Source organism: Motacilla alba, chromosome 22, assembly GCF_015832195.1.
Source record: "Motacilla alba alba isolate MOTALB_02 chromosome 22, Motacilla_alba_V1.0_pri, whole genome shotgun sequence".
NCBI lineage: Eukaryota > Metazoa > Chordata > Aves > Passeriformes > Motacillidae > Motacilla > Motacilla alba.
The window spans coordinates 426,444-438,499 of record NC_052037.1 but is presented as its reverse complement, the minus strand read 5'-3'; the positions used below and the strand labels follow the sequence as shown (position 1 = coordinate 438,499).

The 12,056-nt window shown below is 55.0% G+C and overlaps 1 protein-coding gene across 1 annotated transcript in view; it reads left to right on the top strand.

Annotated features, from left to right (window-relative positions):
* LOC119710968 (phosphatidylethanolamine-binding protein 4-like) overlaps positions 1-9,500 on the top strand; it is a 41,569-nt gene extending 32,069 nt beyond the window's left edge. The window contains exon 4 of the mRNA XM_038160542.1: positions 9,258-9,500. Coding sequence (XP_038016470.1) covers positions 9,258-9,485 — 228 coding nt within the window. The 3' untranslated portion in view covers positions 9,486-9,500. The remainder of the gene's footprint in view (positions 1-9,257) is intronic.
* The last annotated feature ends 2,556 nt before the right edge of the window (positions 9,501-12,056 follow it).

The following is a 12,056-nucleotide window of genomic DNA, read 5'->3' as shown; positions in this document are numbered from 1 at the left end:
CGTTCCTGACGCGGGCCACGCTCAGGTCACCTGGATTTCCCACAACCAGGGTCCGTCCTTATCCCCAGATCCTCCTCCCTCAGAATCACGGAATGGTTGGGGGTGGAAAAGGCCTCCGGGATCGCCGAGTCCAACCAGTGCCCAATGCCCACCCTGTCACTGAGTGCCCCGTCCAGCCCTTCTGGGACACTCCAGGCATGGGCACTCCAAACTCCCTGGGCAGTTCCAGGGCCTGAGCCCCCTTTCCATGGGGACATTGCTGCTGTGCCCACCCTGCGTCCCCTTTCCATGGGGACATTGCTGCTGTGCCCACCCTGAGCCCCCTTTCCATGGGGACATTGCTGCTGTGCCCACCCTGAGCCTCCTTTCCATGGGGACATTGCTGCTGTGCCCACCCTGAGCTGCCCTGGCCCAGCCTGAGGCCGTTCCCTCTGCTCCTGTCCCTGTTCCTGGAGCACAGCCCGACCCCCCGGCTGTCCCCTCCTGGCAGGAGCTGTGCAGAGCCACAGGGGCCCCCCTGAGCCTCCTTTTCTCCTTCCCAGCTCCCTCAGCCTCTCCTGGGGCTCCAGCCCCTTCCCCAGCTCCGTTTCTCTGTTTGGGACAGTTTGGGACAGTCTGGGACGTGTGCTGGGGGTTTGGCACAGCCTCGATCCCAGCCAGGATTGTGACCCTGGGATAATTCCACTTGTGCTGGAGCCTGTGAAAATGCTCTTTCTTTTCACAGCGCAGAATCTAATCCAGAAGAGAAGAAAACATTCATTATTTAATTTTCCCCAGTATTTTTGCGTGCTCATGGGATTTTGATGGTATTAATTATTATTTAATTTGCACTTTGGCAATTCATTCGTGCTGAGCTGTTCTGGCATTTGAGAGCCAGTGATGCTCAATCCCTTTAGCATCTCCATTCACGCTGCTGCTCTGCAGCCCTTCTTCCCAGGGGTCCACGCATCCCTCAGTCCCATCCACCTTTCTTCCAAGTACTCATCCTGTCCCATCCAAAGCATCTCCTCATGTCCACCTCCCCCTTTACTGGATTTTCTTTATAATCTCCAGCTACCAGACCCCAGCTGGGAAAATCCGAGCAAGGACCATCAGCCTGGAGTCACAGCATGGAGGAGCTGGTGCCTCCTGGGTGTTGCTGGTGCAGAACCCCCATCCGTGGGGCCAACATCCCGCTGTCTCCATGGAAACATCCCTCTAATCCCTCTCAAGCATCCCTAAATCCCCATCCCTCCGTCTCCATGACCATTCATCTCTCAATTCCCCTCTCTCCATCTCCACACATTCCAAAGCGTTCTTCCATCCACATTCCTCAACATTCTTCCATTCCGTTCTTCCACTGACAGCGTCCCTCCAGCCCTCCATCCCCATGAGAGAATCCTTCCATCTCCACACAAAGCATCCTCCATTCCTGTCCCTCCAGCTCCTCACGAGCATCTTTCCATGTCCACAGAAGAATTCCTCCATCTCCATTGAGCATTCCTCCATTCCCAACCCTCCATCTCCATTGAGCATTCCTCCATTCCCATCCCTCCAGCTCCAGAGAGATTCCTCCATTCCCAACCCTCCATCTCCATTGAGCATTCCTCCATTCCCAACCCTCCAGCTCCATGTGAGCTTCCTCCATTCCCAACCCTCCAGCTCCTCACGAGCATCATTCCATGTCCACAGAAGAATTCCTCCATCTCCATTGAGCATTCCTCCATTCCTGTCCCTCCATCTCCATGAGAGATTCCTCCATTCCCAACCCTCCAGCTCCATGTGAGCTTCCTCCATTCCTATGCCTCCATCTTCTTGTGAACATTCCTCCATTCCCATCCCTACATCTCCATGAGAGATTCCTCCATTCCAATCCCTCCAGCTCCACAGGACCATCCCTTCATCTTCATGTGAGCATCTCTCCTTATCCATATGAACATCCTTTCATCTTCTCCATTTCCATGTGCACATCGATTCATTCTGGGCGAGGCTCCCTCCACTCCCCTCCACTCCCCTCCATTGCCCTCCGCTCCCCTCCATTCCTCTCCATTGCCCTCCATTGCCCTCCATTCCCCTCCATTGCCCTCCATTCCCATCCTTCCAGCTCCACAGGAGCATCCCTCCACCTGCAATCCCCCCATTTCTGTGTGAGCATCCTCTGATCCCATGTGAAAACCTCTCCATCCCCATCTCTCCATTTCCGTGTATCCATCCCTCCATCCCATCCCAGCCTCCTCCATCCCATCCCAGCCTCCCTCCATTCCAGCCTCCTTCCATCCCATTCCAGCCTCCCTCCATTCCAGCCTCCTTCCATCCCATTCCAGCCTCCTCCATCCCATCCCAGCCTCCCTCCATCCCCCTTCATCCCCTCCATCCCACCCCAGCCTCCTCCATCCCATCCCAGCCTCCCTCCATCCCATTCCAGCCTCCTCCATCCCATCCCAGCCTCCTCCATCCCATCCCAGCCTCCCTCCACCGCCATCCTCACATTTCCAAGCCAGCCTCCCTTCATCCCATCGAGCCTCCCTCCATCCCATCCCATCCCATCCCAGCCTCCTCCATCCCCTCCATCCCATCCCAGCCTTCTCCATCCCCTCCATCCCATCCCAGCCTCCTCCATCCCATCCCAGCCTCCCTCCATCCCATCCCAGCCTCCCTCCATCCCATCCCAGCCTCCTCCATCCCATCCCAGCCTCCTCCATCCCATCCTAGCCTCCTCCATCCCATCCCATCCCATCCCAGCCTCCTCCATCCCATTCCAGCCTTGTCCATCCCATCCTAGCCTCCTCCATCCCATCCCAGCCTCCTCCATCCCATCCTAGCCTCCTCCATCCCATTCCAGCCTCCCTCCATCCCATCCCAGCCTCCTCCATCCCATCCCAGCCTCCCTCCACCGCCATCCTCACATTTCCAAGCCAGCCTCCCTTCATCCCATCGAGCCTCCCTCCATCCCCCTCCATCCCCGCCACTTCCCCAGATAATGAGAGCGAGTTTAAAAAACTTAAAGCCTCTTCCTGCCCGCGGTGAGTGACACAAATGGAGTTCATATTTAATCATCTGTTAACTCGTTGTCTATTATAGCTCTTTAATAGCACCAGAGATATTCTTAATGAAGCATGATTTAAGGTATTTACAGCTCTAGGACCGACAGACATCACTCACAGTGTGCAGGTAATGAGGCGTAAAACAGCTCTGGAAACCGTAAAAATGGGAGAGAGAGAGCGAGGAGGGAGAGAAAGCAGGCGAGGAGTTCGGAGCTGAATTGTTCCAGGGTTTGTTTTAAAATGTTTAGGCATTTAAAGTCATTTCAGCTTCGCCGAGGTGTCTGGTAGCACCGAGTTCAGCAATTCCCAGCGCTGAGAACCCCTGCCTTGCCAGGAGGGGTCTGGCCCCCCGATGCTCCGAGCTGAGACGTCTCAGGAATCATGGGAGGGAGCAGGGAAAAAGCTCTTGAGGGTCTCCAAGGGCCTTGTGGGTGCAGGGGAGCAAAGCCTGGAATTTCTGGGTGCAGTTTCCCCTTTGTTTTCCCACTTGGTGGCACAGCCACCTTTGCTCACGGAGGGGACACCGCGACCCTTCCCTTTGCTCGCCTGCGAATGCCACCCCTGTGCAACGCTTTTATTGTTTTCTCCCCCAGTAAAAGAAAAAAAAAATTAAAAAAAAATAATTAAAACCCCATCAGAACCCAAGCCAAGTTTTGCAAAATAATTTGTGACGGAGGTGCCATTCTGCATCAAAATATTGTGTAGAAAATGTCAAATGTCACCAATCCATGTGTCCCCCCGCGTGACAGTAATTGGGCTGGAAGGCTGCGCTCTGCCACCGCGGCCGCTGGCCGCCTCCTCCTCCTCCTCCTCACACTCGGCTCGGGAGATGTGTCGCCTCCCGAGTCCGTCCGGGCTGCCCCGCCCGCGGAGCGGGGCCGGCCGCGGTGTCCCCAGCCCGGGGACGAGCGCGCGGTGCTCATTAGGCTGCAGCGGTGACAAACAGCTCCGGGGGAAAAGGGGGGCACGGGGCGGCAGCTGGAGCGGGCGGCTCTCGGGGTGTTGGTTCCCTCCTGGATTTGGGACGTGTGGCCTCATTCCCTGGTGTTTTCTCCTTGAGGATTTTGGGGGAATCCCCTCCATTTGGGGAACCCAAAGCAGAGCCACAGTGGGGTCTCTGACTGAGGAATCACAGCCTGTTGCTCCCCAAAAGCACTCCAGAGGCACCGACACCTGCATTTCCAGCACCATGGACCCTTTGGAATATTTATCCCACTTTGTGCCTGGTTGTGTATTGTGTGTAACACCCCCACTGCTGCTTTATTGCTGCTACCAGGGAAAACAAACTGTTCTTTCAGAGCAAATAATCCATTCCTTAAAGCATCCCAAGCCCTTAATCTGGGAACAGACCTTTCACACACACTCCTTAACCATCCCGGATGAATCAATCCTCATTAGGACATCAGGCTGCATAAATATTTGGCCGGTGAGGGAGCCCCAAGGGAGAGCAGGTGGATGGGGAGAGTTGCAGTTGGAAATTCAATGAAGTTCCCTTCGGCAGTGGGAGCCAGGCCTGGGAGAGTTGGGTCAAGCCTTCAGCCGGTGCCACTTGTCCCCTTGGGCAAGTCCTGCGGAGCAGGGTTAATTTTGCTGACCTATTTTTTTGCCCGTGGAAGTGGCGAGGTGCAGGTGGGAAGGGAGGAGGTGAAATCCTGCCGCGCTCGGCAGCTCCTTCCCCAGGCCGCAGCACAACGCGGTCACAAACAATTTCCTTGCCGCCGAGGAAGGAGCTGGAATTTCTCCCTGGCGAGGCAGCAGCAGCAGAATTGCGAAGCCGGTGCCTGTTATAGAAACTTTTTAGTACTGGGGACAAGCCAAGAAAAGAGCCCAGATTGATCTCAAATCTCAGCTGGTGCTGGCGGCGCTTCCACCTCCGACTCCTGCACTGGTGGGACACGAGCTGGACCCTCCACGCATCCCTGAGGAGAGCTGGGATGTTTCCCAGCGTTCTGGGTACTCTTCCCAGCTCCCTGCCCAGCCAGGAGCTCCTGGCCTGTTCTGGAAAGTGGTTTTGGGATAGACTGAGGGGTTTTTGTTTGTAATTTCATAAACCCAGCTCTTCCCCGCCTCCATCCGCCGTCCCATCTCCACACCAGGGGGACCAGCCTGGACCATCTCATGCCATCAAAATCCTCCCCAGCAGGATGATCCAGGCTGGGGCAATGCCAGGCTGCAGCTCCCGGGGAGGTGAAAGGTTTTTTGGCTCAGATACCATCACAACCTGTCCGTGACTGCCACGATTTCCTCCAGCAGCCAGGGAAATTCCTCAGGAGCTGTCAAGGATGTGGTGGCAATGGGGCAGCTGGAAATTTCACCTCATGCCTTGGGTGGTGAGGGGCTGGTGCAGGGAACACGCTGTGCCGTGGGTGTGCCCAGCTCTGAGGGGTGGGTGAGCTGGGAGGATCCAGGCTGGATCCATGCAAACCTGTTCATTCCCATGTTGGGAAGCGGGCGCCAGGCTGGGGCTTGGCCCAGTTTTGGGATGGAACTCCTACGGCAAAGCTTGGGCACCGTCCATCTCCCCTCCACAGAATAAAGCACATTTTAATCCGTTTTTCCTCCGTGCCCCGGATAAACGGATGCCAACGGGATGGGCACACCAACACGGCCACCCCTGGGCTCCTCCAGCTCCGCGCCCAGCCCGAGCCGGGTATCCCTGGCAGGGCAGAGCTCCGGGGCCGCCCCGGCGCCGCCGAAAATGCCGGAGCGCTGCATGTGTGCTGCTTCCATGTGCGCCGGTTTCCAAGGAAACCGCTCGCTCTACATGTGTGTCGCTTAACACCCTATTTGCTTTCATTTGGATAAGTCTTTAATTCCTGTGCAGCCCCGGCTCGGCGGGATCTGTTGAGCTCCATGTGTATCCTCAGCGCACAAAATCCCTCTCCTGCCTGCCTGCCTCTTGGAATAGTCGCTGCCTGCTCGGAGCGAGTTTCCTAAACCTGTGCCTAATTGGAGCAGCTAATGCTTTCTGCAGGAATAACGGGAGATTTCGCTGCTGCCTCCCCTCTAGAAACAATTAGCAGGGAAAACACGGAATGCGGGGCTCTCGTCACCTGCCACCGGCTCTGCTGCTCCAGCTTTGTGTCAGGTGCAGGAGCAGGGCAGGGACGCCCCTTCCCAGGGGCGTGGGGGGCAAAGCTGGGCGGTGCAGACGTGGGTTTGAGTCCTTGGCAAGGCAGCAGCCCCTGTCAGTGGTTAAATGTTGATTTTGAAGTGTCCTGGGGTGAGGAAAGCAGGGAAGGGCGGCCATGGAGGAGTGACCCAGCTGGTGTCACACGTGAGCCTGGAGAAGGGAAGGATCCAGGGAGAGCTCGGAGCCCTTTCCAGGGCCTGGAGGGGCTCCAGGAGAGCTGCAGAGGGACTGGGGACAAGGGATGGAGGGACAGGACACAGGGAATGGCTCCCACTGCCAGAGAGATGGGATATCGGGAAGGAATTCCTGGCTAGGAGGATGGGAAAGGGGATGGAATTCCCAGAGCAGCAGTGGCTGCCCCTGGATCCCTGGAAGCACCCAAGGCCAGGTTGGAGCAACCTGGGACACTGGAAGGGGTCCCTGCCCAGGGGATGGAGCTGGATGGAATTCAAGGTGTCTTCCCAGCCAAGCCATTCCATGATCCCATGACTCTGACAGGACGCTCTGGGTGCTGCACTCCAGCAGCTCCTCCACGCCTTGGGCCAAGCAGGAATGAGCGACAAAGCTCTGGGGGTGTTTTTCTCCCCCAAATTTTCATTCACAGTGTCCCAAAGAGGCTTTTTCTTCCCTCTCCCCCTTCCTCCCTTCCCTTTGCACAGCAAGATGCCTCCTGCTCTTGTGCACTGGAGGAATTTTCTGATCTAAAGCCATTTTCCTCCTCTCCCAAAATCCCTGGGGCTGGCTCACGCTTGCAGAGCTGAGCAGCTCCCGTGTCACTCGGGGCTGGCTCCCGTCTGCAGCCCTGACAGCAGCTAATGCTGTTAGCCTGTGTCGAGGAGGGATTTCAGCATCAAAAACCCCCAAAATCACCACACTCGGGCTGCTCTGCTGCTTGCAAGCAGTTCAAAAACATCCCCCCCCGTGTTTGGGGTGCCTGGCACGGCCCAGGGACGCCGCACAGGGGGTGTTGGGGTGGCTTTGGGGTGGCTTTGGGGGCCGCTGCAGCCTCGGGAGCGGCGCAGGATGAGCAGCCTGGATTAACTCGGCTCGGGGAGGGCTTTGCTATCTTTAGGTGGAAGGTGAGGGATTGTGGCTCTTAGGGTGGCCGGCAGGTGAGGAGAGAGAAAAATCCCCCGGGGCCAGCCCGGCTCAGGGCGCTGACCCCAGCTCCTGTCCCCAGCGGGGTCTGGCCCTGCCGGCCCCCGGCCGCGTGCGCTGTCACCTTTCTAGGCCACAATCTGTCCCCAATTCCAAGCCTGCTGTTAGCTTCACTTGCACTCTATTCTCGTGTTTGCTGTTATTTTTTAACACTTTTTTTTTTCTCCTCCCCATTTTTTTTCCTTTTTATTTTTTTTATTTTTTTTAATAATTTTTTTTTTGCATAAAAACACTATCCTCTCCCCAGAGCCTGCCTGGAGCGAAGGCATGGTCTGTACAACTGCAATTATTTCGAAGAACAGATGGAGTGAGGAGCAGAAAGTCTGTTAATAGTAATAGAAATGCTACATGTTAACCTGGACAGCACACGATGACAGTCCCATGACTACACGTTCTGTTCCCACCAGCTGGGCTCCGAGCGGAGCCGAGAGATTCAGAAACGCCGAGCTCGGCTCCGCACCCTCCCCAAAGTTAGAGCTCAAATTCCTTCACACTTCCAGCCTGGGGTTTTTGGGTTGTCGGGCTTCTTCTCCCCCTCCCCTCCTCCTCCTTCCTATTAAACGCTGATTTCGGCGCTGTTAAGGAATTTTGCTGCTTCTTCCCTTTTTTTTTTTTCCCTCAGCCGGCTGCAGCTGGGAGCGCGGTGGGGATGATGGTGGCGGCTCAGCCTCGAGGTCCTGACCTTCAGCCTCACGCGGTGCCGCCAGCACGGCCCCTTTCCCACGCTCACATCTGCAGGCTCGATGGCATTCCCCCACCCTGGGTGATGCCAGGCTGGGATTTGTGGAGCGGGGCGGCAGCGCTCCCGGGCGGGGCGGTTTGAGGGAGTTTGGGATTTTCTCTGTTGCGAGCTAAATGGGTTGAAATCTGCATCTTCTGGTTAAAAATGGTGCTCCCTGTGGAGGTGGGGTCTTCAAGAGACGTGTGGGATGCCAAGGGAGAGGGGCGCAGGTTATGGCAACACCCCGGGGGGGTTTTTGCCTCTTTACCCCAGCCAGAGGTTGGGAAACGGAGCAAAAATATTGTGTCAGCCCCAGGAACCTCACGGTGCAAATCCCTGCCCGGTTTCACCGGGGAGGGGACGCAGCCACGGAGCTCCAGCTAATTCCAGTGGGAATTGCAGGGCTAAATCCCAGGGCTGTTTGTGACAGCCCAGCCCCGGGGCGGCTGGAGCGGAGCGTGGCACCGCTGGCGCCCTGACAGACGCACCTGGAGCTTTTACTCGGATATAGATCCCTTAATCTGCGTGCTTGTGGGATAATCTGGTGCCTGAGGTCCTGCTAAATCCCTGGAGATCAGCAGGTTTTCCCTCCAGAGGTCACTTCCAACTCAGTTCCATCCTCAGCGGACCAAACTATCCACGTGGGCTCCGTGCTGGTGGCACCTTTGGGTGCCCGGTACCCTCAGTGGGGACCGGGGCCGGGCTGTGAGGGTTTCCTGGGGGCTAAACCGGTGTTATCCATCAATCCCAGCTCTCTTTGCCCAATTCCCTCACCCAGGAGTGGTACCTGACCCCCAGGTGCTGCTTGTTGCAGCATCCCGGGAACATCTTTTGGTTATTTTGGGAAGTTTGGGGTAGAGTTTGGCTCCCCACAGCCACCCCCATGGAGGGTGGGGTACCCAGCTTGTCCCCAACCAACTCAGGATCCCGAAAATACCAGAGTGGCTGCAATCCTGCGCCTCAGTGGGATGTGCTGAGAAGCAGAGGGAATTCTCCTTGGTGCCTTTTCTTTGGAGGAGGCAGAACCTACATTTTTCCTCTGGAAAGATTTGGGATTAAATCGTCCCCAGGGGGTTTCTGGCCTTCCCTGGCGCCTGTTCCTCGCTCACCTCTGGGGTGATACCACCAGAGCGCTCCTGCTGGGAAAGAGTGGAAAAATGGGAATTTGGGGCCTTTTTGCTGTCACCCCATGGCCACAGCATCCCCCTCTCTTCTCTTGCAGAACAAGAAATATGTCCTGGTGATGGTGGACCCCGACTGTCCCAACAGGGAAAACCCCCGGCACCGCTTCTGGAGGCACTGGCTGGTCACCGACATCCTGGTGAGTGCACGGGGATCACTGCCAAGCATCCGGGGAGGGCTGGAATCCCATGGGATGCAAACTCCTCCTGAGATCATTCCCGAGCATCCGGGGAGGGCTGGAATCCCATGGGATGCAAACTCCTCCTGAGATCATTCCCGAGCATCCGGGGAGGGCTGGAATCCCATGGGATGCAAACTCCTCCTGAGATCATTCCCGAGCATCCGGGGAGGGCTGGAATCCCATGGGATGCAAACTCCTCCTGAGATCATTCCCGAGCATCCGGGGAGGGCTGGAATCCCATGGGATGCAAACTCCTCCTGGAGAAACCCCGGAGGGGAGGACGAGCGCTTGCCAGGGAAATGTAAATGGTGCTGGGCGTGTAGGTAGGGAAGTGCTTCCTCAGGCTATAAAGAGCCAGGCTGGTCCAAAAATATTGCTGCTTGGGTTTTTGGTTTTTTTCTTTCCCCTCCTTCTCCTGAGGAAATGCTGGGAAAAAAAACCCAAAAAACACTTTGCCAGCTCCCCACCGTCGCTTTTCTCTGCGGAGACAACGCGTCCTTCCAAACAGCTCCTGTTGCTGGTTGGGTTTTGGGCTTAAAAAAGTGGGTTTGGTGAAAATCTCAATTAATTCTCTAGTTGTTGAATGTTTTTTTGGATTAAAAATGATTTGAATTCAGTGAGAAAACAAGGGGGGAAATGAGTTTGGGATGAATTGTGGCGCTTCCCAGCGCTGTGTCCACGGGATGAGTCCTTCTCCCTGTCCCAGCGTGTCATGGCTTTGCTCACAGAAATATTTTGGAAAAGCTTTTTTTTTTCCTTTCCTGCTTGTTTTATGTCTTCAAAAAATGAGATGTTGCAGCCCTAAATCAATCTAACTGATAATCTGGGTACTAAAGCCTAATTAAGATATCAATTAATTTGCAGCGTGCATTTAACAAGAAATATCGCGTCGTTCTCCTCTATTATTCTCTGAAATTACTGCTGAGGGCTCTTTGTACAGATACCTTAATTAGACTTTTTATTGTTAATGGGCATATTAAGCAAATTAAAACAGGATATTAATACTTTCCATGAATTCCATAATTAGCTGAAAAATAGGAAGCATCGGGAATAATTGCAGGAATTTGTGTACAGGGCTTGGGGTTTTTTTTTCATGTTGTTTTGTGTTTTTATCCTTCACAGAAACCCTTCTGCATTTCTAACAACAGGGTCCTGAAAGTCTCTCATTAATTTTAATATTTACCAAACGCAAAGGAGCCCAAGCTCCTGTGTTTCCTTCTGTACACAGATCCTTCGGAGCCGTTCCCTCTTGCTAATTATTGTGGTTTTCCTTTTTTTTCCTTTTTTTTTTTTGGAGTGTGAAATCTTTTAAGCAAAGGAGGGAAATAGGGAAATGTGGGATTCAAACCTCCAGCACAAATGGAAAGTGGGATTTTTTCCCCCTGGCGTTTGGGTGATGCCATTTGTGATCTCGACGGTCAAAAATTCTGTGTTAGGCCATGAAAGAGGGCAGGAAAAAGGAGATTTTGGGGAGGGAAAAGGGTTTTTCCCTATCTGCCAGGGACAGGGTGGATCCCCACCCCAACAATTCCTTAAGCTTTCTTATCACGAGATCAATTCATTTATAAATATAAACACACATTTCCAAGCAGGGATTTGGCCTCGGTGCTCTTGATGGTCCCTTCCAACGTGAGGTATTCACTGATTCCATGCAATATTCTATATAAAACCTATATATTGATGTGATCCCTATAATGATGGGATAAATATATCCCCTCTGTCTCCCGTGGGTGTGTGTATATGTATCTCTCCTCTACACGCACAGAAACGCGTATAAATCCCCCAAATCCCACAAATGCCCAATAAACCTCCAAAAAATCCTCCCCATCCCATGAGGACCAAACCCCTCAGCTCGGTGCCCGTGGCTGGGGGTGCAGGGGGGGGTGCTGCCGTCTCTGGGAGGAGTTTTCCCGATCCCCCAGCCCCGAACCCGGGTGCGGAGCCGGCGGGCTCAGCCACATGGTGTCTCGTTGAGATGCAGATCCTTGGGGGGATATGGAAGTCTTGGCTCCGAGGAGCTTCAGCTGACAGCCTTATTTGCACACTGGCTCTAAAATAACCGTGTAGGCTTTACATGACACCTTCTGTTGCTTTGGTGCAGAGAGGGGCTTGCAAGTGCCTTTCTCCGGGAGGGATGGGGCGGCCGGTGCCGTGCCGGGGGGCTGGCGGAGCCCCTGCGCCCACCCGCGCCCCGGTGTCACCCCAGCGTCACCCAGTGTCACCCCAGCACGGAGACAGCATCACCCCAGTATCGCCCAGTGTCACTCCAGTGTGCCCAGCAGTGCTTGGGTACCACCCCAGTATCGCCCAGTGTCACCCCAGTATCACCCAGCAGTGCTTGGTACCACCCCAGTATCACCCAGTGTCACTCCAGTATCACCCAGCAGTGCTTGGTACCACCCCAGTATCACCCAGTGTCACTCCAGTATCATCCAGTGTCACCCCAGTATCACCCACTGTCACCCCAGCACCGAGACAGCGTCACCCCAGTATCATCCAGTGTCACCCCAGCACCGAGACAGCATCACCCCAGTACCGTCCAGTGTCACTTCAGTGTGCCCAGCAGTGCTTGGGTACCACTTCAGTATCACCCAGCACCACCCCAATATCATCCAGTGTCATTCCAGTATCATCCAGTGTCACCCCAGTGTTGCTCAG